At 43.2% G+C, this 22974-nt stretch overlaps 1 protein-coding gene across 4 annotated transcripts in view; it reads left to right on the top strand.

Moving 5' to 3' along the window:
• Positions 1–13818: 13818 nt before the first annotated feature.
• The window catches only part of LOC148852977 (ATP12 protein-like protein), a 47430-nt gene continuing 38274 nt past the window's right edge, over positions 13819–22974 (top strand). For 2 of the 4 annotated variants that reach the window (XR_016099304.1, XM_088944954.1), the window contains exons 1-2: positions 13956–14557; positions 15050–15224. Coding sequence is in view for 3 of the 4 variants with exons in the window: in XM_088944954.1 (XP_088801080.1) it covers positions 14090–14557; positions 15050–15224 (643 nt within the window). In the remaining variant the exon portion in view is untranslated. Of the gene's footprint in view, positions 14558–15049; positions 15225–22974 lie in introns of all 4 variants that reach the window. The other 2 variants (XM_088944953.1, XM_088944955.1) reach the window with 2 other exon arrangements.

Below are 22974 nucleotides of genomic sequence, written 5' to 3'. Positions count from 1 at the left end.
AATCCTTCCATATCTAAGTTCTTGATGTAATCTTAAAGAGATAAAGGAATTGAGTTCATTAGATAAAGAGATAAGATTAGAATTAGGATATGACTTTCTATTCTTGTAAGATAAACTTCAAGAGGAAGTAGGAGACCACCCCCTCCCCTTCAATCTATATAAAGGAGGGGGCAGACCAGCTAAGGGGATCATTCAATCACTCATTTCCTGATTTGAATCAAGAAGCAAGGAGCAACCAGTCAAGAAGGGTTCAAGAAAGGTTCAAGAATTCAAGAAACTTCAAGAAGAAGGTAGCGGCAAGAAGAGGAGATCTCAGCACCATCGGCGAATTCAAGAGTTCTTTCTTCCCATTTGTTTGCTTTAATTATTTCATCATGAACTGATTTATTTTCTTGCTAGGGCTATGGAAAGCCTAACCATGTTACTGAATATATTTATTATCTTCTTGATTTATCCAAGATTGTGATTTTCATATAGTCTATAAATTATTGTGCTTATTACAATTAAGAGCTTGACCACCTCTTAATTGATTTGGGTTATGTGAATGAATTGAGAGAGGAATTCACATAATTGACCGAATAATTCATAGTGTGAATTGAATGATATATATATATATATATATATATATACATCTGAATTTAATGGTTTTCTTGAACTTAATGCACTTCCATTTTGAGAGCTCTACTCGAGAGATCGAAGGGTTACCTGATGGGCGTAGGTTTAGTATATCTCGAGAGAGAATATTAAATAAATTTGGGAAAACCTCAGCTTATGGGAATGACAATTAGTCTTGGATAATTGGACCCATCAATATTCATTACATTGGTTAGGTGGACCTGAAGTCCTAGCGATTTCATCATTTGCATATTCGATTAGTGATCACCCTTGTTTTTATTTTCTTTGTTCCAATTTTATTTTCAATAGTTCTTGCTCAATCCTAAATTTCGATTGTCCAAATAATTAGAAAAACTATGATTCTAATACTTATTTTGTTAAATCCCCGTGGGAATGATATTATTATACTACTTGATAACTAGTGCACTTGCTAGGGTTATATATTTATAGCTATCACAAAGAGCACAACCACTATGGTTTGAATAACCCTAGAAAAGTTGGATGAAGTATTTACGGGGCAACAAGGTGAAGTGGATCGCCATAGAGAAATAAACCAACATAAGCAAGATTTCGGTTAACTAGGCGACCTTGTTTGCAACAATGAGCAACAAAATTGGAGCACACATGGATGTGGCTAGAACAGATGCCCACTCACTAAGAAGGCCATTTTCAAGGATGACAATCGATTGAGTGGGGAAGCTATCACGATTGAAAAGCATGCTTAGTCTACCTACGCTTAGTGGGCTACATTGAGTGGCATTATTGTAATTTTCTTTATTATGATTTTTTAACTAATGTTATATTTTGGTGGGATCTCAAAAGCTTAACGCCCTCTATGAGCAGTGGTTGACCTACTCTAATGCCTACCCTTGGCACTCCCAATAAATCACATCCCTCATGGGGTGGCCCTAATTAAGGGCTATATAGCTACTAGAGCTCCTCATAGGCACACAAATGCTCATGGGGACAATGCATGAATCGACATTGTCCACCATGTATGAGAGGGAGGCTTTGCATATGGGTTAGCCATAGCCATGGTATCGCTAGTCCCACGTTTAAGTTAATTTAGTTATCATATGTCTTACTACTTGGGTGTGTTCAAGGCCTAGTTGGTGCCTAGCATAGTTTTTAGGGCAAATTTATTAAACTATCCTTATGATTTAGTTAATTGACTAATTCACCCTTATTGTTTACGTATTATCTTAAAGTATCCCCACTATTTCTGACAATTGTCTAAAACCTCCCTTATCGTTAATTTTCTGTCACACTCCGTTCGCATGTAACATCACTTGGCTGGTATATTTTTTAAAATTCCTAAAATGCTGCTTGCAACTTGATGGTTAGTCTAATGATCTGATAGTGATGAATCTGAGACATTGCTTTGAGATTGTTCTGGGAAGAGGAAGGGTTCCAGGACATCTGTGGTAAGTAGATTCTTCCTCAAATCCTAGGCTTCCTTCTCAAATCTAGTTGGCAATGGTCCAATTCAGGTATAAAAGCAACATTGGCAAAAAAGCAAAGGTCAAAAAGAGAAAGAGATCCAAGGAGGGCTCTTATGGGGCATACTTTTTTCGTTGATTCCTCTAAAAGAGCCATTGTCGAGGGGACTGAAGGTAGACTTTGGATTCATCCCTCACACAAAGTGGATAAATGGAACTTTGCATGGAAAGGGAAGAAGAAGAAGAATGGAATCTCGTTCATGGAGCAGAGAACACCTTGTTGAATTCCCCCTCTTCCCTCTCCCTTGCGTTCTCTTCCCTGGTGCCATAGGGAAAACTAGAGTTTCAAATGTGAGCTCCCTCGGAAAGTTCAGCATTTTGGATGCTGGAGGCAATGGAGGTAGCGAATCTAGCGGTGGAACCGGTAGTGGTGGCACTGGCAGGTGGAATTTTGGCCATAGTGGTAGCAGAGATTCTTAGGATAGATCATCATCGTCATCTTCAAGTTTAGGAAATTTATGAATTTTCTTGAACGGATGGAGGGCAAGTAGCCATAGTCGTACACTCTTAGTTCCCCTTCAAGGTTTTGATGGAGGAACTAGTTGGGGTTAGCACATGTGTTCTCAAGTACATGACATCTTGCCTTAATTTTGGACTTAATGAGCTCAATTTTGTATTCTCGAGATTGATTCTCAACCAGTGTCAAGGCTAATCCGATCAACAACACTAAACAAGGAGTTGCAAAGAAAAAAGCTTAATACAACAAAGGGAATAACTAGTGGTACATGATGCAGTTGTAAATATTAGACACATGTTGAATTTGTTTGAGTTGTTATTGAACGGTTATTACAGTTGTCACTTAAACACATGTAACCAATTATAAAATTGGCATTGAATAGAAGATAATTTACCTTCTTTTAACTATAGTCTATATTTTTAGTTGGTATCAGAACAACTAGTGGTGAAGGCATAGGCGCACTGAAGTGATAGAGGTCATCAAGCATCTTGCCCACCCCCATCACTTTCTTGGATGCCAGGTCTTGTAAGATACACAATGTGGGAAAGAAAATAACAACACAATTTAGTTGTGGTGTAATCTTACTGATTGGCAAGAGGTTACACCAAAATTCTGGTATGATTAACACATTCTTAAGGATAAAATCACTTGTGGTGGAAACATCTCCTTGAGAGTGGATAGGAAGAAGAGTTTCATTGGGTAATTATACTGGTCGAGGTTTTCCCTCAAGGGAAGTAATAGTTTGGTGGCTGAATTTGGCAAAAACCATATGGTCCAAAACTCCACTATCTAAAAGACAAAAATTAGATGACAAAATGCAGTGAGACTGGGAAGGCTTACCAACAAAGTTTGCTAACATTCCTAGCTTTTATCCATTCAGTAGATGAAGGAGTTGAAGATATTGTTCAAGATTGAGGCCAGGAATTGGTGATTAGGTTTCAGTTGTTGTAGTAGTTTAAATCGATGTTGGTGTCTTGGAATTGCCAGACCCACCAACTCGTCCATTAAGGATGCCTTGCTTCCTTGGATTTTTTCTTCTTTACTTCCCAATTTGCAGGGTATCCCACAAGTTCATAGCATCGATCTTTAGAGTGCCCCTATTTCTTGCAATGCTCGCATTGAACTCTGGATTGTTCTTTCGGATTCTTGTTGTGGGGACGAGAAGATCTAGCTATGTGTAGTGCTGATGCTTCAATGGTAGGGGTCCGATTGCTAGCTAGTGCTTGGTGTTTCTCTTCTTGAGAGACAAGTGTATAAACATGTCCTATGCTAGGCAGAGGATCCATGCTGAGTATACTTGATCCGGTCGAATTAAATCGATGACTAAGTCCAAGAAGAAACTGGTATGCGTGTTCTTTCTCCTTATCTGCCAAGAATTCCTTTCTTGTTCCACCGCACAAACACATTGGAGTCATTGTGTATGTTGCGAGCTCATCCCAAATTGCTTTCATCTTGGTATAATAGATGGAGACATGCAAGTTTTATTGTTGTAACAAGATCAACTCTCGCTTTAGGTGGAAAATGCGTAGAACATTTTCTTGTGAGAATCTTTCCTCCAAGTCAAGCTAGGTTTCACGAGCATTCTTCATATACGCAATGCTCTCATGCAGCTCTCGAGCCAGTGCATTGAAAATCTAAGAAATAACCATTGAATTGCATTTCTTCCATGCCAATAACTCAACGATTTTTTAGGAGTCTGGTTTCTCAATTGATCCATTGATGAAACCTACCTTGTTCTTGGTCCAGAGTGTGTTCATCACGGATCATTTCCAAGTAGGATAGTTCTCCCCTTTAAAGGACACAAAACAAGAATGGTGCCTAGGTTACAAACGGGTGGAGAAAAAAGGGTGATGCTGGATCGGTGAACTTTTCATTGCTGTTGAAACAGTCCATTGCCATTGATATCCAACCAAAAAGAAATTAAAGTAGATATTCAAAACGTGTTAACATTGCTCATTGGTTGTTGAAATAAATAGTTCGATGAATAGTGTTCCATTGTTGCCATCCACGAAGAAGCTTAGAAGCCATGGGCACAAACTAGTTTGATTGATTAAGGGCCTTGCTTGTTTGCTCTAAAGTCTGACATCTGAAAGTGCAATAATTACATTAAGAGGTATATTGGTTTTAGTGAACTTTTCTTTCCTCTAAGCTCTGAATGTAGTGAATGTTGTTATGAATTCTGAATTCTGAATTTAAAAAATTATTAAAAATCCATTTTGACTCTACATATGAGAGTTTTTATTTGTCTTTTTGGGAGTATCATTGGAAAATAAAAAATTGTATGATTGCACTTTAAGAAATAAAAGATAAGAGGAAATGAACAAATATTTTTCTCTTAAAGTTAAAAGAGTCCTCTTAAGAGATAAAAGTTAAGAGAAAACGAACATGCCTTAACTCTCGCGTCTCAATGATAAGTTGTCCTTTTATTTGGGGCCTCAGGGGTAAATTACAATAGTTGTGGGTAAATGTTCTCATTACTTAAAAGGGTTCAGCTCCAAGGTGGTTTTCCTGTCCCTACGAATGGTGCCTCCTAGGAAGAGCTGCTCCCATGTACCCCACCTCCCAATCAAAACTTTGTTCCTTTCAAGAAAGATAGAAATATAATAGAAACAATAGAAACGTGAGACTTACAGAATGGGTAGATATGGTTTTGGGACATGAGTGGAGAGAGGTATTGTCCAGAAATTTCTACCAAAAAGTTAATTAGTAGATCACTCATTTAACTTGACAGACACTGATGATGCGCAATCCAGCCACTCCTAGCTGAAGGTTGGGCCAAATCACCCTTCATCAATTGCCCCTCACTCCTCGAGTTAGGGGCCACCCACGCCCCCTAAGGGAGTAGCCACGGAAGGCAGTGAAGAAGAGGTTCCTCCTTCGGGGCTGTACCCGCTATCCACGCCAACCGACCCCTCTGCCATGCCAATGTTCCCCACTGAGGGGCGAAATGAGAGCATCACCAACTATGTCTTGGCTACGCAGAGGAGCCGGGATTCGATTTTCCACGAGGAGATCGCAGAATGGTCGGGGATGCACCCTAGGCGGCTCCTGGGGCTGGCTACGACTCACTACATGGTGGTAAGTGCTTGCTCTTTTTCTTCTCTTCTCCTTCTCCCCCCTTTTTTTTACTTACCTCGGCTTTCTATTGGCAATTGAACTCTGTCCTCCATGCCATGGCCTGTCGGATGGCCGTTCATTCTAGGGATGCCACGCCCAGAGGACGGAAGTACGGAGGCTCAATCGCGAGCTAGACCGGGCTCAGGGTGAGGTCCTTCAGGCCAAGAAGGGGAGCATGACTCAGGGGCTACTTGTTCAAGACCAGGAAGCGTGGATCTCTCGGCTGATCGAGGAGAACACTCATTACAGGGAGGAGTCCTCAAGGACGGCTGAGGATAGGGAGCACCCGACAAGAGGTTCGAAGTCGGGAGGTCACCCTCCACGAACGAACTCGAACCTTCGACGTTGCCTTTGAGGAAGAAAGGGTCAAGGCGGTGGACCGCTTTAAAGAGTCCTCGGAGTTCTGCAACCTTCAGGTCAAGTACGACACGAACTCCTATCACTCGGGGTTCAAGCTTTGCCAGTATCTGGTCCGGAAGAAGTTTTTTGGCCTTAGCCTTGACGGCATCACAATGAAGGGTCTGGCCCCGAAGACGGCGGATGCGGCGGAGGAGGAGGATCCCAATTTTTTGGAGGAGACCGACGAGGACGTGGAAGTGGTGAACCCTTGATGCTGGGGTTGTTCTTCTCTTTTCTTTTTTGAACTTTGAGTGCAAGTTCCCGGGTGGCTAAGCCCGATTTCCTTTTCTTTTTGATGTATTTTCCCGGGTCGTTAGGCCTGGTTTTTTATAAAAAAAAAAAACTTCAATACTTAACGAAATATTATTTTTTGCTTAGAATGGTTCCTTTATGGTCCAAGCCATACATATATAGGTTACCCAAGCTGTCGAGCTACTGAGCTGGCAACAAGCGAAGGTAACTAAAGTGGGAGTCGTCATGAATTACGCGAGTTACCTTGAACTATCAGGCCACCGAGCTTGGTAGCAAGTGAGGGTAACCTTAGTAGGATTTTTCCTAAGTTTCTTGCCTCGAGCTGTCTGCATAGAATCCATCTGTTTGAACATAGGTCCTCTGATGGACCCGAATCGTGATCGTTGCCGAGGTGATGTAGGTATCGTAGGGTTGATGCCCGAGTTATCTGCACTTTTGACTCTAGCAGGCGAGGAGGTGAGGTCCTACGCATTATTTGGAGCCTTCGTTAGTTCAGTTTTGTATTCCTTAGGCTCGGGGAGCGACTCAGAGTCCACTCCTAAGCTTTGTCCATGCCGTAGAGGCGACTAGGACTTAGTTGGTTCCAAGGTCCTTATCAGTTCGGCATTTTGGCCCTTAGGCTCTGGGAGCGACTCAGAGTCCACTCTTAAGCTTTGCCCATGCCGTAGAGGCGACTGGGACTCAGTTCGCCCATGCCGTAGAGGCAACTGGGACTTAGTTCGCCCATGCCGTAGAGGCAACTAAGACTTAGTTTGCCCAGGCGGAGCGACTCGGTGTCCACTCTGGGCCAACGGTCACAGGTAGTACTGCCTTAGATTGCTAATGTTCCAGGCTCGTGGTACCTTCTTTCCTTCCAACATTTTGAGCTCGTATGTGCCTTCCCAAAGTATTCGTTTTACCTAGTAGGGACCTTCCCAGTTCGGCCCCATCTTACCCGCTCTGGGCTCCGGTACCATTACTTTCCGAATGATCGGGTCGCCTACATGGAAGTGCCGCTTCCTGACCCGGTTGTTATAGTACCGAGCCATCTTTTGCTGGTATGCTGCGGTCCGGATATACGCGAGTGTCCCATACCTCTTCTATTAGGTCGAGGTTGGTGCGGAACTCGTCATCGTTGGCCTCTTTGTCGTACACTTCTAAGTGTAACGTGGGTACTTCAATGTCAGTTGGGATTACCACCGCCGTGTCGTAGGTGAGGTTAAAAGGGGTTTCACCCATGACAGTCTTGGTGGTAGTTCGGTAGGCCCATAGTACACTGGGTAGTTCATCCACCCATAATCCTTTAGTTCGGGCTAAGTGGGCCTTCAGTCCACGGAGTATAGCTTTGTTCGTGACTTCTGCTTGCCCGTTCACTTGAGGGTGTGCTATCGAGGTGAATTTCTGTTGTATCCCCATCTTGGCGCACCAGTCTTAAAACTTGATATCTTCGAACTACTTGTCATTATCTGAGGTGAGCACTTGAGGTAGAGCGAAGCGGCATACTACACTCTTCTAGAAAAAGTTTTGTATCGTTCGAGTTGTGATTGTCGCTAGGGGTTCCGCCTCTACCCATTTTGTGAAGTAATCCACTACTACCACCAGGAATTTTCTCTGTCCTATCGCTAGTGGGAATGGTCCAAGAATGTCGATTTCCCACTGTGCGAAGGGCCATGGGCAAGTGGGGTACTTTAGGTCGGTAGCGGGTTGGTGATGGATATTAGCGTGCCTCTGGCATTTATCACATTTCTTGATGAGCTCGAGTGCATCTGCTTTCATTGTTGGTCAGTAGTATCCTTTCTGGGTGAGGGCCCTGCCCCCCAAGTGTTTGCCGCACAGCCCTTCATGAGTGTCGTGGAAACGAGCTCGACCTCTGAGGGTCATAAACAGCGCAAGTAGGGGAGCATGTAGGATCTTCTGTATAGCTATCTGTCTATAGTGACGTACTTGGCTGTCTGTCGCTCTACCCTTCTGGCTTCATTGTGATCTGCTGGGAGGGTCTCGTGCAGTAGGTAGCTCGCGAGTGGGTCAATCCAGCTTGGCTCCGCTTACTTAACATAAGCTACCTCATCTTCCCCCCTAGAATGCTAGGCCGAGGCAAGTTTTCTATAAACACGGTCCTAATGGAATTGTTGCTTGCGCTGGCTAACCGGGATAATGCATCGACCTCAGCGTTCTCAGATCTTGGAATTTGCCTGATGAAGTACGATTGGAAGCCGCATTGAACCTCCTTGGCCTTGGCAAGGTAGACGAACTTGGTGGGGTCGCGAGCTTCGTAATCGCAGGTTACCTGGTTAACCACGAGCTGCGAGATGCTGCAGATGACAAGGTACTTTACTTGTACTTCGTTTGCTAGCATGATTCCGGCTATCAATGCTTCGTATTCCGCTTCATTGTTGGATGCTGCAAACTCGAAGTAGAGCGCATACTCCAGCTTCGCTCTACCTAGTCCGTATAGGATGACTCCGGCGCCGCTTCCTTGTTGGTTCAACGAACCGTCTACGTGGAGGATCCAAGGCTCTTCGTCCCAAGTTGACTTCGTTCTAATTGGGGCTAGTTCCGCACTGTTGGAGGCTTCCTTCACGTACTTGATTTCCATCAGTTCGGGCGTTGTGGTGCTGAAAGTGCATTCTACCATGAAGTTGGCCAGGGCTTGGGCCTTAATTGTCGTTCGGGGTTTGTACCGAATGTCGTATTCGCTGAGCTCTATAGCCCACTTAGTCAGCCTCCCAGATACCTCGGGCTTGAGCAGTACTTGCCTCAGAGGCTGATTGGTAAGGACAACGATCGTGAGGGCTTGGAAGTACGACCGAAGTTTCCGAGTAGTTATGATCAACGCATATGCTGGTTTCTCGATCTCTGGGTACCTAGTCTCTGCATCTTGCAAAACTTTGCTCACATAGTAGATAGGTCGTTGGACCCAAGATTTCAGCCTTTATTTTTGTGAGGTGGGGTCATATCCAGAATGGCCTTTATTTTTTCAGGGTTGACTTCAATGCCACGTCGGCTAACCATGTAGCCCAGGAATTTTCCCGAGGTGACACCGAAGACACACTTGTTCGGATTTAGTTTCATATTATACTTGCGCAAGATTTCAAATACACATTGCAGGTCACTTATTAAATAGTTCGAAAGTCGGGTCTTGATGACCATGTCATCTACATAACATTCAACTTTGTTGCCAATCAGTGGCTCAAAAATTCGATTTACAAGCATCTGGTAGGTCGCCCTGGCATTTTTCTACCCAAAGGGCACGACCTTATAGTAGTACAAGCCCAGTTCGGTAATGAAAGTCATTTTCTCTTCGTTGGCAGGGTCCATCTTGATCTGGTCGTAGTCCGAGTACGCGTCTAGGAAACTCAACAACTCATGCCCTGAGGTCGCATCCACCAGACGGGCAATTTTGGGGAGCGGAAAACAATCCATTGGGCAAGCCTTATTTAGGTCGGTATAGTCGACGCACATGCGCCATTTACCGTTGGTCTTTTTATTAGAACGGGGTTAGCCACCCAACTCGGGTAATGGGCCTCCCTGATGAAATCGGCTGCGAGAAGTTTTCTGACCTCCTCGTTGACTATCTTCCAGCGCTCTGAGGCGAGGTTGCGTTTCTTTTGCCTAACGGGCCTGACTAGGGGATCGGTATTTAGCTTGCGAGTAATTATTTTTGAGTCTATGCCGGGCATTTCTGTCGCAAACCATGCAAATATGTCTAAATTTTTTAGTAGGAAACTTACTAGTCGAGTTCGAAGGGGTTCCACTACTATTGCTCCGATCTGCAGGGTCCTGTTCGGGTCTTCCTTTGAAGTCGGGATGGAGACCGTTTCCTCAATCAGCGTGGCTCGTTCTTCAGGGTATTCCACAGACCGCTCGAGCTCAACACATTTCGTCAGCTTGGCTTTCCCTTTGAGGGCCGCCACATAACACCTTCGGGACTCGAGTTGATCACCTCGGGCTACTCCTATGCTGAAGTCCGTGGGGAACTTCATCGTCAGGTAGTAGGTGGACATCACAGCACGAAGCACGTGGGTGATGGGCCTTCCTATAAGAGCGTTGTATGGGGAAGGCGTGGCTACTACCAGGAAGGTGTGCTCAAATCTTGCGATGTTGGGCCATGTCCCGATCTCTACAGGTAATGAGATTTGGCCGAGTGGCCTAACTTCCTCTCCACTAAATCCCACTAGAGGGGTGCTCGCGGGCTGGAGGTTATCCTCTCGGAGCTGTAACTTGTCAATGGTGCTTCTGAACAGGATATCGACCGAGCTTCCTGAATCCACCAAGACACGTTTGACCTCGAAGTCATTACCAACGCATCATCATGGGGGTACTGGACTCCTCGCGCATCATCCTTGATGAAAGATATGGGTTCTACAGGCCGTGGGTTCTTTGGTGGGTTCCGTTCTTCATGCTCTAGTTCACAGACCGAGGTCCTCTCTACTGTTGAGGTGCATCCCGCGATGATGGATCTGTTTGTAATTGTGTTTATCACCCCGCGGACTGGTCTTTCTTCGGGCGGTTCTTTCTGCTCGACTCACCTGTTACTGCACTCGGGGGTGTTTCTCCTCTGCTCCCCTTGCCGATCTGCCTGGCTTTTATTACTTTTCTGTACAAAATTCTTTAAGTACCCACGACGGATGAGTTCCTCAATCTCATTACGGAGACTTTTACAGTTTTCGGTACTATGACCGTGGTCTTTATGGAAATGGCAATATGCATTCTTATTCCTGGTGGCGGGGTCCCCCTTCATTCAAGGTGGGCACCTTACAAATGGTGCATCTTTAATTGTCATTAAGATTTCCCCTCGCCTTCGTGTTGAGAGGGGTGTAGTTCGTCCTCTCAACTGGAGGGGATCGGGGGTGCCAACCTGACTTGTCTCCCCTGGCCGGGGACTTGTTCTTCTTCCTCTTACTATTTTCGTGGTGTGTCTTGTCGTCACCTCTCCTCCTCTTCTCCACTGGGGCTCCCGCCTTCTAGTTCATTTCCTCTTCAGTCTCGATGAACTGGTCAGCGAGCTTGAGGAAGGCGGTGATGTCCTTAGGCTTGTTCGCTACCACGTGCCACTTGAACTCCCGATGAGTGACCCCTCTTTTGGCCTCGGTGAGTCTAACCGCGAGGTCCAAGTTCGGGATCGAGAGGCAAGTGTCGTTGAAGCGCTTGATGTTGCTGTGGATGGACTCTCCCTCTTTCTGGATGATGCTGAGAAGGCTTTCCTGCGACCTCGGACACTTCTTGCTAGTGATGAAGTGTGAGGTGAACGCTTGCACGAACTGCGCCCAACTCCGGATTGTCTCGGATGGGAGATTTCTATACCATGTGCACGCTACTCCTCTGAAGGTCGTGGAGAAGGCGACGCACATGTAGGCTTCGCTAGCTCCAGCGAGGTGCATCTGGGACTGAAAGGAGTCCACATGGTCATTCGGATCGAACGACCCATCGTACTTGTCCAGAGGGGGAATTTTAAAGCCTTTTGGCATGAGATCTGTTAGGAGGTCAGGAGAGAGGGGAGATGGTACTAAAAAGAGGGGCGTGGCCTTTGTGACCCCCAGGTCCGCTCCCACCTTACCTTCGGGCTGCTCGGGCTGGTCGAGCTCCGCGAGCTGTTCAGGGATTAGTGCATGGCACGCTTTGGGACGCCGCCTCCGCTGCCTTTTGGCTGAGTCCGCTTTAGTGCTGGTTGTTTCAGTGCTGCTGGGTTGGGCCTTGGCCTGGTGAGAGTCTGACTGGAACTGGCTTTCGTGAGTTGAAGGACTTCGCCTAGAGTTTGTCGCTAGGACTTCAAACCGGTTGCCGGTCAACGAGGCTTTCAGTTGCACGTGTCGGGATGGACCGACCTTGGTGGGGCGGGTGCTCCCCGGCCTGCCTTGTTGCTGCGAGGCGACGGGGTCTGTTGGTCCTCTCCTGTTGTGGGACGAGGCCTGGGAGGTCTCCCTCCCTGCGGGGAGGTCGGCTACTTCGGTGGTGATCGAATGGTTGTTGGTTCAACAGTGTTATGGGGCACCTCGGTTGGGCTGGCTGCTGGCTCTGTTGCAGCGCTGGGAACTGTTGCTGGTAGAAGTGACACAAGACTTGTTGTTGGTAATGCTGAAGTTGCTGGACTTGTTGCATTTGGGCTTGCATGACTCGTACGCACTGCACTAAGTCACCAAGCTGGCTCTGCCCCACCACAGGGGGGACCACGACGGGTTCAACGAAGGTGGTGTTCACCGTATAAGGGAGTGGGGAGTTCACAGTTTCGGCGACCTAGGGTAGGTCCAGCATGGGGACTTTGAAGGTGTTGAGGGGTACAGTAAACTGTCCAATACGTACAGTGGGAGCTTGGAGGTGCCCTATAGAGGTGTTTGTTCCGTTGTTAAGCCTGGCGTTGCTAGAAGACGCCATTGATGCTGGTGAAAGTTTGGTAGAGAAGCCTTTTGAAACGTATCCCACAGACGGTTCCAATTGATGATGCGCAATCCGGCCACTCCTAGATGGAGCTAGCGACGGGCAAGAGATACCTGCAAGAAGGGCGAAGGGACCCAGGGTTAAACACCCGGCAGGGACTCTCCAATGCTTAAGTTAAAACTCGGTAGCGAGCTAAGAAAGAGAATGAGTACGCAAGAAGATGAGGGCTAGAGAGTGGTGAATATGCGATACCTTTGCCTCTGAGGGGTCAGAGTGCTTATATATTGGCGTCTAACAGGTTCGGTGGGGTTGATCCCGAATCCCTGCTACGACGATCCGCTATCAGGTTGTACCTCGGAGTGGTTGGCCGTTACTGTTAGGGCTGAGAGCAAGTGGGCTACAGTGACTGTTGCATGGTACAGTCTTGCCAGCTGGGAGACAACCTGTAGGCACGATGCTGCCAGGTGGGCGACAGGAGTGCAGCCTTCTGAATTGGTAGGCGCTGTGCCGTTAGACGAGGGACGCGGGAGCAGTTTGGCAGGTACGACTTTGTCAGATGAGAAACTTCCCATAGAATGCCGAGCCACCCTGTAGTGAGCTACCTTGTAGCGAGCTACCCTATGACGAGCTACTAGTGGTGTGTCGAGGTGATTCTGCCTGAGGCGAGTTGTCTTCGAGGTGGCCCACTTGCTTGGGCTCGAGCAAACTTATTGTTCTAGTTCGCGAACTGGTATGAACTTAACTCGGAATGCATCTCGGGACATTGGTGTACCTGCGCTCGCTCTGTGGCGAGCTGATACGCTGAGTTGTCACCTGCGTCGAGTCATGTCTACATACCAGTTCACCTATGCCGAGCTGTTGTATATGCTGAGTCACGCACATGTGTCACCTAGTTTGGAGGTCGAGCCAAATCACCATTCATCAAACACTATATTATCTTTTTTTATATTTTTATTAATTGAATTTTATTTTGAAAATTTGAACAATAGTAAATGACAAAGTTAGCATTTCATTTTGATGTCAATTGTTAGAAATAGAGAAGTTAAAAATAATATATTAATGGTAAGGACTGAGTTAGTCAATTGATTAAAACTATAAGAAAAGTTTAAAAAACTTATCCTAGTCATTGTTGGCATAGCCTGCTCTTATTCTTAGCAATGAGATGATGTTTCAATAATCAATACCACTTACCTCGATGAATCATCAATGGACCTACACTTACCCTTACATCACTAAAAGCTTGTTTTAGGCTTGTCTGGACAATAAATGGGTTTTTGGTTGGGGAGTTATAGGTTTGGGAGGTGAGGTTGATCTAGGTTTTTGACAACGTTGTAGAACAGAGGATCCATCTCAAACATTTCTAATTTTTCTCCTTGGGGAAGATAAAGAAGGGTCAATGGCTGCCGTTGGCGCATGGAAAACGCTAAAATCTAAAAACACTCTGATCAGGAGATTTCTCTCTCCGACACGTTACTCTAACAATTACCATTTCAGTGTCGTCTCAACAGTCCGAAAGGAGGAGTTGTTGGATACTTCATCCTCGACATCATTCACATTCTCATCTGGCGGAGCGGGAGAAAATGTGGAGAAGAGAGATGATAATATCTATGTTAAGGCACCGGGTTCAAGTTCCCAACGGGAATCGTCATCGTCTTCATCGTCGGTGACTATGCCGATGTCGTTCATGACAGGGTCCATCGTCGGCAAGCGGTTCTACAAACAGGTCAATACAAGAGAAGCTGATGATGGGTGTGGGTGGACTGTTATGCTCGATTATAGAACCCTTAAGACACCCTCCAAGAGACCCCTCAAGCTCCCTACCCTTGCCCTTGCTAAGGCCATTGCAGCTGAATGGGAATATCAGGTGCTCTTCTTCTTCTCCTTTCCTGGTGACAACGATCTGATTCCTTTCGGTAGATTTATCCAACTTGGTTAGTTGTTTGTTGGATTTGTTGTAAATTCTGATTCACAATAATTCTAGAGTGGTTTTGAGAAATTCCAATCTAGAAAAATCAAATGGCTAACAAGGAACATATCGGTAAAAATACAATGGGTACAATGATCTGCAAATGGGCTAGCTGATATACTATCCAAGCAAGCAAGAGGTTAATAGGAATCAATTGTAATTTGTAATTGGGAGAGGTAGTAATATCTACCTCTGCATGGGATGCTATATATATATTTCCTGTCCATTATAAAAATTTGTTACTTATCAAAAAATAAAAATCCAATCTTATCTTCCTCTAATGTAAATTTCATTTCGTCTTTTATTGTCTTTTGTTTAATTAATATGCGTTTTGGTTCTACTCTTCTATTGTCCTTTGTCTAATGGAGCTTGTATAATGAATTTTGATAGCAAACAGATGGGATCAGACCCTTTACAATGCCTCTCATGAAACTTGCTTGTACTGCATTGGAGAGAGTTCCATTGACGCGGATGAAAATTATTGAACACCTGATGAACAAGTTTCATCAAGATTTGGTATTCTGCCGTTTTCCTGGTGACAACGATCTAACAAGTGGAGTTCTTGGTAAGTATTCTGATCATATTCTTTTCTTCTTAGTCTTTACGTGGTTTTGTTGGATTTTTGTGTGATGAAAGTTCTATGCTTCCAATCTGATATTCACCAGATGAACATTTTGAATGATTTTTTCTTTCTTTCTGTGGGTTTGAAAACAATGTGTTCTTCTATCAATTGATTTTTCTATTTTTTTTCTGTGTAATTTGCCTACCCATCATCTATAATGTGAATTTTCAAGTTCTTGATGGAAGCAGAGTCACCGAGAATTGTCAAATGGTTTTCTTCTAGAAGAGAAAATTGCCTGGACTTCGGAGATAAACCACCTCTTGGCATGATTATGAATATTACTTTCAGTCTGTCACTAGACCTACTATTTTGTTACCCATTTGTAGTTCTAAGAAATTTCCTTTTCTTCTTTAAGCTCTGTTGCTACAAGGCCATGCAAAAATGTTAATTGGTCATGGACACTTTTAACTTGACTGTGGATGTAGAGATTATGTATGTGTTTGGTTCCATGGGCATTTATAGATGGGGTGTTTTGTACGTTTAATTGAAAACATTACTTTAAACATTTATTGTTTTGTTGTTTGGTTGGGCTTCAGGTAAGTACTTCATTTCAATAAATGTTGTGGCATTGGGAGGAACCAGAATTTGAAGTTTCTCCCAACGCCTCATGCACATAAAGCCAACCGTTTCTGTTTTTTAATGTTTATTTGAAACGCCCACAGAACCTAACATAGCCTATAATGTCCTTTTTGGTTCCAAAAAAATTTTCAAATTAAATAGATGAAAGTAAATAGAATATTAATATATCCCGAGAATAGACCTAAGATTAAAATTTCAGTTTGTGAGATTTGTGATTATGTATTTAGAGATGTTTACCAACTTCATGTCCTGTTTAGGATAATTGATAATAGGATGAGTTGACTATAAATTTTAGGGGTGAGGTAACCACCTCCCTTTTGAAATTATTTGTTGGAAATTAATAAAACTGGAGGGGCACATGATAAGGGTGTGTAGGAGAGTAAAGTCCAATGCATGTATCCCTTCCCTAGTTGGCTTTAGGGATGCAACTTGGTATTTGTGAACCCAAAACCTGATTGACCCAACTTGATTTTGGGCAGAGATAACAGAATGAGTGTACTAAGAGCTTTGTATGCCAGATTAAAGTTTTGGAGCATGGTAGCTTAAAGAAATAAGTAGAAATCTGCTGAATTCAAAAATATGAATAGAAAAGGTAGTTTCATGAGGAGAGAAGGAAGAGAAAAGGAGAAGAAGAGATCTTGAAAAGAAAAGAGAGCAATAATCTGGCTGCCCCCTTCACTTATTATTTATACTAAAAATAATAGAGCAGTACAAAGACAACTATGCCCTTATTAGGCGGCAAAAATAAAACAACATAACTACTATGGTTCCCACCTCCTATCTAACAACCAGTGTTTTAAAACGCGGAGGCATGACGCGAGGCGTTCCACAACCTAAAGGCATGAGGCATAATTCCGAACGCAAGAGGCGTAAGCCTCCTGAACACAAGGAGGCGTAAGCCTCCTTAAGAGGAGGGGGTTATGAGGAGGATGAAAAGGAAGGGGGGATCTCATTTTTTCTTTATTTTTAATAAAAATCTTTTAATTTAAGAAGAACAAAGATGCATAATAGTAGTTCAAAGGGAGGGTCTTGTCGAAGCGAAGAGCCGAAGGGACAGGGTGCAAACCATTTTCTTTCCCCTTATCTTTTCTTCCCTTCCCTTCCCTTACTTTTCTTTTCTTTCCTTTTCTCTTTTTTTCTTCTCTTTCCTTTCATTTTCTTTCCCTTTCTTTTCTTTTCTTTTCCTTTCCTTTCCTTTCCTTTTCCTTTTTTCTTTTTTTCTTTTTTTTTTCTATATTTTCATATTAGATGTGCATGAGGCGCAAGAGGCGTACGCCTCTAGCATGCCTCATGAGAAAAGCGCAAGAGGCGTACGCCTCTTGCACCTGAGGCGTACACCTCAGAGGTGTCAGCACCTCTGGCATACGCCTCAGGGCGTTTTGGGAGCGCCTCCCCATGCCTTATAAGACATTGCTAACAACTAATATAAAACATCTACTCAAAAAAACAACATAAAACTGATTAATCTTCAACACTCCCCCTCAAGTTGGGAGTAAATGTCACACATTTCTAGGTTGTGTAGATCATGTTCAAGCTTGTTCTTTGCCACCCCTTTAGTGAGAACATCAGTCAGCTGCAACTTTGAAGAGACATAAGGCAAACAGACTTCTCCGACCATTACCCTTTCTCTTGTAAAGTGTCTATCAACTTCAATGTGTTTTGTCTTGTCATGCTGAATTGGATTATGGGCAATATTGATTGTAGCTTGATTGTCACAGTATAACATCATAGGTTCCTCTGCTTTTACCCCAATCTCATTCAGAAGAGATCTAACCCAAAGAAATTTTGAGACACTATGAGCCATGGATCTATACTCAGCCTCTACACTTGACCTTGCCACAACCACTTGCTTCTTACTCTTTTAGGAGGTCAAGTTTCCACCTACAAAGGTACACACTCCTGATGTAGACCTCTTGTCATCTAAGCATCATGCCCAGTCTGCATCTGTATAGGATTCTAGCTTCAGATTGTCATGATTTGAGAAAAGAATGCCTCTGCCAGGGTGCTTTTTTAGATATGCAAGTATTTTCTCAATAGCTTCCCAGTGCTGAACCCGAGGTGCATGCATGTACTGACTCACAACAGTGACAGCATAAGAAATATCTGGTCGTGTCATGCACAGATATAGCAATTGGCCCACCATTCTTTGATATCTCCTCACATATTTTACCAACTCACCATCCACACCATTAATTTTGTGATTTGGATCAATAGGAGTGTTTGCTAGTTTGGTCCCTAGCTTCCCAGTCCCCTGCAGTAGGTCAAGTACATACTTTCTTTGTGAGATGAAGATTTCATGCTTGGATTTTGCAACTTCAATCCCCAAGAAGTATTTGAGCTCGCCAAGATCTTTGATTTCAAATTCTTGCTGCAATGATTTTTTGAGATCATTAATCTCCTCCAGATCATTTTCTGTAACCACTATATCATCCACATACACAATCAAAATTGACACCAGAGCACCTCTCCTCTTTACAAAGAGGGTCTGATCAGATTGGGTTTGTGTGTATCTAAAACGGATAAGTGCCCCTCTAAACCTGTTAAACCAAGCCCTACGTGATTGTTTCAGTCCATACAGAGATTTTCTGAGTTTGCACACATTTCCTTTACCAACATTTTCATAAAAGCCTGCTAGAATGTCCATATATACCTCCTCTTGTAAATCACCATTGAGGAAAACATTTTTGACATCAAGCTGAAACAAAGGCCATGAATAGGTGGCTGCTAGACATAAAAAATACGAACTGAACTCATGTTAGCTACCGGTGCAAAGTTTTTCAGATAATCAACACCATAGGTCTGAGTATACCCTTTTGCCATCAACTTTGCCTTGTACCTCTCTATCTTGCCATCGGCCCTATACTTCATTGTAAATACCCAAATACATTCGACTGTCTCTTTGTCTGGGGAAAGATCAACTATTTCCCAAGTTTGGTTTTTAACCAAGGCTTCCATCTCTTCTTGCATGTCTGTTTTCCACTCAGGTTTGGAGAGAGCCTCAGTAACATTCTTGGGTATAGACACAAAATCCAGGGAAGAAAGGAATGCACGGTAGGAGGGTGATAAGGCATTGTAGGAAAGATGGTGTGAAATGCAGTGGGTTGTACACTTTCTCTTCCCTTTATGAAGTGCAATGGGAAGATCAAGATCGATGGGATTAACTGCAACAATGGTGTTAGGTACAGGAGCATTATCATTAGAAAACATAACAGGCTCAGGCTCAAGAGGAATACCTGGAATTGTATCTGTTGAATCTGGAGTTTCAGAAGGACTGATAGAGAGTGGTGTGGGTTGAGGATGTATGGGGTCAACCATCGTTTGCTGGTGCTGATATTTCTGTGAGGCTGCCCGTAGTGGCTCAGGTAATGGAACTGATGGAGGTGCTGGCTGAATTGATGATGGAGGTGTTGGCTGAACTGATGATGGAACTAATAGAGGCGCCAAAGAAACAGGAAGAGGAACATATTGTAAGTTCTCCTCCCCAAAACTCTCCCCTTGAGGAAAACCACTCGAGAAGAAGAAGGTGGATTAAAAAAATGTAGCATCCATAGTGACAAATCTGCTCCTCGACACTGGGTCATAATAGCAATACCCCTTTTGGTTTTGAGCATACCCAAGAAAAACATATTTCTTGGCCTTAAGATCCAATATCTTGCGGTGGGGGCCAAGAATGTGAACAAAGGAAATACAACCAAAAACCCTCAGAGGTATGTGAAATATCTCCCCATCTGGAAAAAGAAGACTAAATGGTACTTTAAACCTCAAAGCCCGTGAAGGAACATAATTGATCAAATGCATGGCTGTAAGGGCTACATCTCCCCAGAAATGCACAGGAACTGAAGTACACACAAGAGAAAGTAACGGTATCCTCCCATGGAAGGGATATGACATGGCCCCCATACATCAGTGTGAACAATATTAAAAGCAAAAGTACTTCTTTTATCACTTGGTTTAAACGACTGTCTACAATGCTTTCCTAACTGACAACTCTCATACTCCAAAATAGATAACCGAACAGACTCAAACAACTTTGGGAAAAGAAATTTCAAAGAACTAAAAGAAAGATGTCCCAAGTGATTGTGCCAAGGAATAATCTGGTTCATTGACTTTGACCCACTACTACTGTTGCTGCTAACATGGTGGCCCTGATGTTTCGGAATCTCATCCAGAAGGTAGACTCCATTCACCTCACGATTACTTGTCTTCTTTGACTCCAGATCCTACAAAACACAATTACTTGGAAGAAAGGTCAAAGAACAATTTAAATTTTATGTCAAAGAGCTAACAAATAGTTAGGTTGGTATGAAGTCTAGGAACATGTAAAATAGAGGATAAAGTTATATCATTGGTCACTCTAATTGTCCTCTTCCCAGCAATGGGAATATGTGAACCATTTGCTGTAGAGACTCTGTCTCTACCAGAGCACAACTGATAGGAGCTGAAAAGGGTAGGGGCATTAGTCATGTGCTCAGATGCTCCTGAGTCTATAATCCAGGGAGATCCCTCCTTACCTGAAGTGGATGCAAGATTTGTAGTTTCATATGAACTACCTATATGCGCAAAAGAAGTGGTGTAGTTGGCTCTTGCATTCTGCTGCCCATCTGAAAGGCCAGAGCTAGGTGAATCTTTCTTACTCATAAGCTGTCCAAACCTCTCTAATTTCGTTCTAACTGCTGCTATTGCAATGGATTCTCTTTGGGAAAGAGGGGCCGAAGAGTCTCCTGTAGTGGCCACATTTGCATTTCCCTTCTTCTTCCTTATCCGGGTAGGCATGAGATTTGGATGAAGCTTCCAACAAGTGTCCTTGGTATGCTTAGGCTTCTTGCAATAATCACACACCAAGTCTTTCTTATCTTCCCTTCTAGTCTCATTACTCCTCCTGTCTCCATTCGACTTAGGTTTGGTTATACTAACCATAGTTGACTGGTCAATCCCAGGCTGTCTCAGCATTACATTCCTCCTACTCTCCTCTTTAGAGGCAAAGGCATAGGCTTGAGAGAGTGTCACACCCCCCCTAGAAAGAATATGCTGCCTAGCAATGCCAAATTTAGGGTTCAACCCTGCCAAGAACTCAAAAACCCTCTTTCTCTCTACCAGTCTGTGATAGATTGCTGCATCATTTATACTTTCCTATACCACAATTTCTAAGTGATCTATTTCTTGCCAAAGGGTTTATTGCATGGAGAAATACACAACAAGGGGTTTTTCTCCCTGTTTCATACTTATCACCTAATTCCTTAACTGATAGGCTCTGGCTTCATTTTGATTCTGAGAGTAGGTTTCAGTCACTCCATCCCAAATCTCCTTAGCAGTATTAGCCCATAGGAATTTTTTTGCAATATGAGGTAACATAGAATTACACAGCCAGGACATTACCATGTAATTCTCCTGCACTCATCGGGAAGAGTCTGTATCAGGTTTCTTCTCCTTCCCAGTGATGTACCCTAATTTTCCACGGGCACCAATAGCCATCTTAGCTGATTGTGCCCACTCCAAATAATTTGTACCATTAAGTTTTACTGTAGTAATGATCCCAGACCAAAAAATATCACTACTACCTCCAACACTCAGTCCCACAATATTGGTGGATTTCATCTCGGTATTCCAACTCTCCATCTTACTTCAAACAGTTCAACAATAGGAAAAAATAGATTGGAGACCTTTAAAAAACAATTTAATATCACACACAGAGAGGAGTGAATTGATCACTCTACGAGGCTCAGAAAATTCCAGAAACTTAACCGCCCTCTTCAAAAAGTCCAACTTTTCTATGACTCTTCCCCGTACTCCAATTCTTCCTGATTTTGATGCTGAACAGTAGATCACCTTCCTGATGACTAGATCCCACAAAAAAATCCAAGAATTGGGCAATTTATAGCAGATCGATCAGCCCTTTATTACTTCATGCAGTCGGCCAATCTAGGGCTGCATGAGAATGCTTCAAGAAATCCTAGTCGATGCTCTGATACCAAGTAGAAATCTGTTGAATTCAAAAATATGAATAGAAAAGGTAGTTTCTTGAAGAAAGAAGAAGAGAAGAAGAGAAGAAGAGAAGAGATCTTGAAAAGAAAAGAGAGCAATAATTTGACCGCCCCCTTCACTTATTATTTATACTAAAAATAATAGAGTAATACAAAGACAACTATACCCTTATAGGGCGGCAAAACATAAAACAGAATATACAAGACTCAAAAACATAATAAAATTTGGACTCACATAACTACTGTGGTCCCCACCTCCTACCTAACAACTAACATAAAACATCTACTCAGAAAAACAACATAAAACTGATTAATCTTCAACAAAAGATGAGTTTCTTGAAGCATGTTTTGTAGAGTGACTCATTTTTAGTAGATTCAGATGTAAATGATGCCATCACATGGATGAAAAGAGAGTTAACACTTGGTGACTGGTGGAGGTTTGAAAGCTTGGGGAAGGTTATTTCTTTTAATTCATGCAAACAAGATGGAGGCAAAAAGTATTTTGAAAATTGAAGTGACTAAGTCAACAATGGCTAGATTCAAAGTTAAGAATAGGGAGGTGGAATCTGTTAGTGGGTTTGCTCAATCACTTCTCTATTAAAAAAGTGCTTTGGATATACATTATGGGTCTTCCCCTTCACATCTGGTGCACATAGGAGTTTTGGGCCATTGGCAATGCTTATGGTAGATTTTTATAAATATATAGGAGGAATAGATCATTTTAATCAATTGCCAGTGGCTAGAAAGTTAATTGAATCAGATGACCCTGCTTCAATTCCTTATTTTTTATATTTACAGTTTGTAGATAGGAGGAACAGATCATGGGATTTGCATCTTTTGTTGGAGGGTTGATATAATTGAACATGTATTATTTTTTGTTCTTATGATAACTTGGGTATTTTGTATTGACGTGCTACCTCATCACCTCAAGATATATTGTAATTTTCTTTTGATTTAATACAGCCTTTTTCTTTATTTACTTAAAAAAACAGTTTGTAGAGGGGAGTTATGAATGATAATAGAGGGTGAATACTTAATCATATATAATAGAGGTGGGTGAGGGTTTCAAGCATTTGGGATGAAAGTTGCTCAGGCTATGAAAGTGCAGTTTACGAGGGTGAAGGCACACAGTT

This window comes from Nelumbo lutea, chromosome 5 (genome assembly GCF_056320005.1).
Source record: "Nelumbo lutea isolate HS-2025 chromosome 5, American lotus-T2T, whole genome shotgun sequence".
NCBI lineage: Eukaryota > Viridiplantae > Streptophyta > Magnoliopsida > Proteales > Nelumbonaceae > Nelumbo > Nelumbo lutea.
The sequence above is the reverse complement of the archived record's forward strand: the minus strand, read 5'-3'. Positions and strand labels throughout refer to the sequence as shown.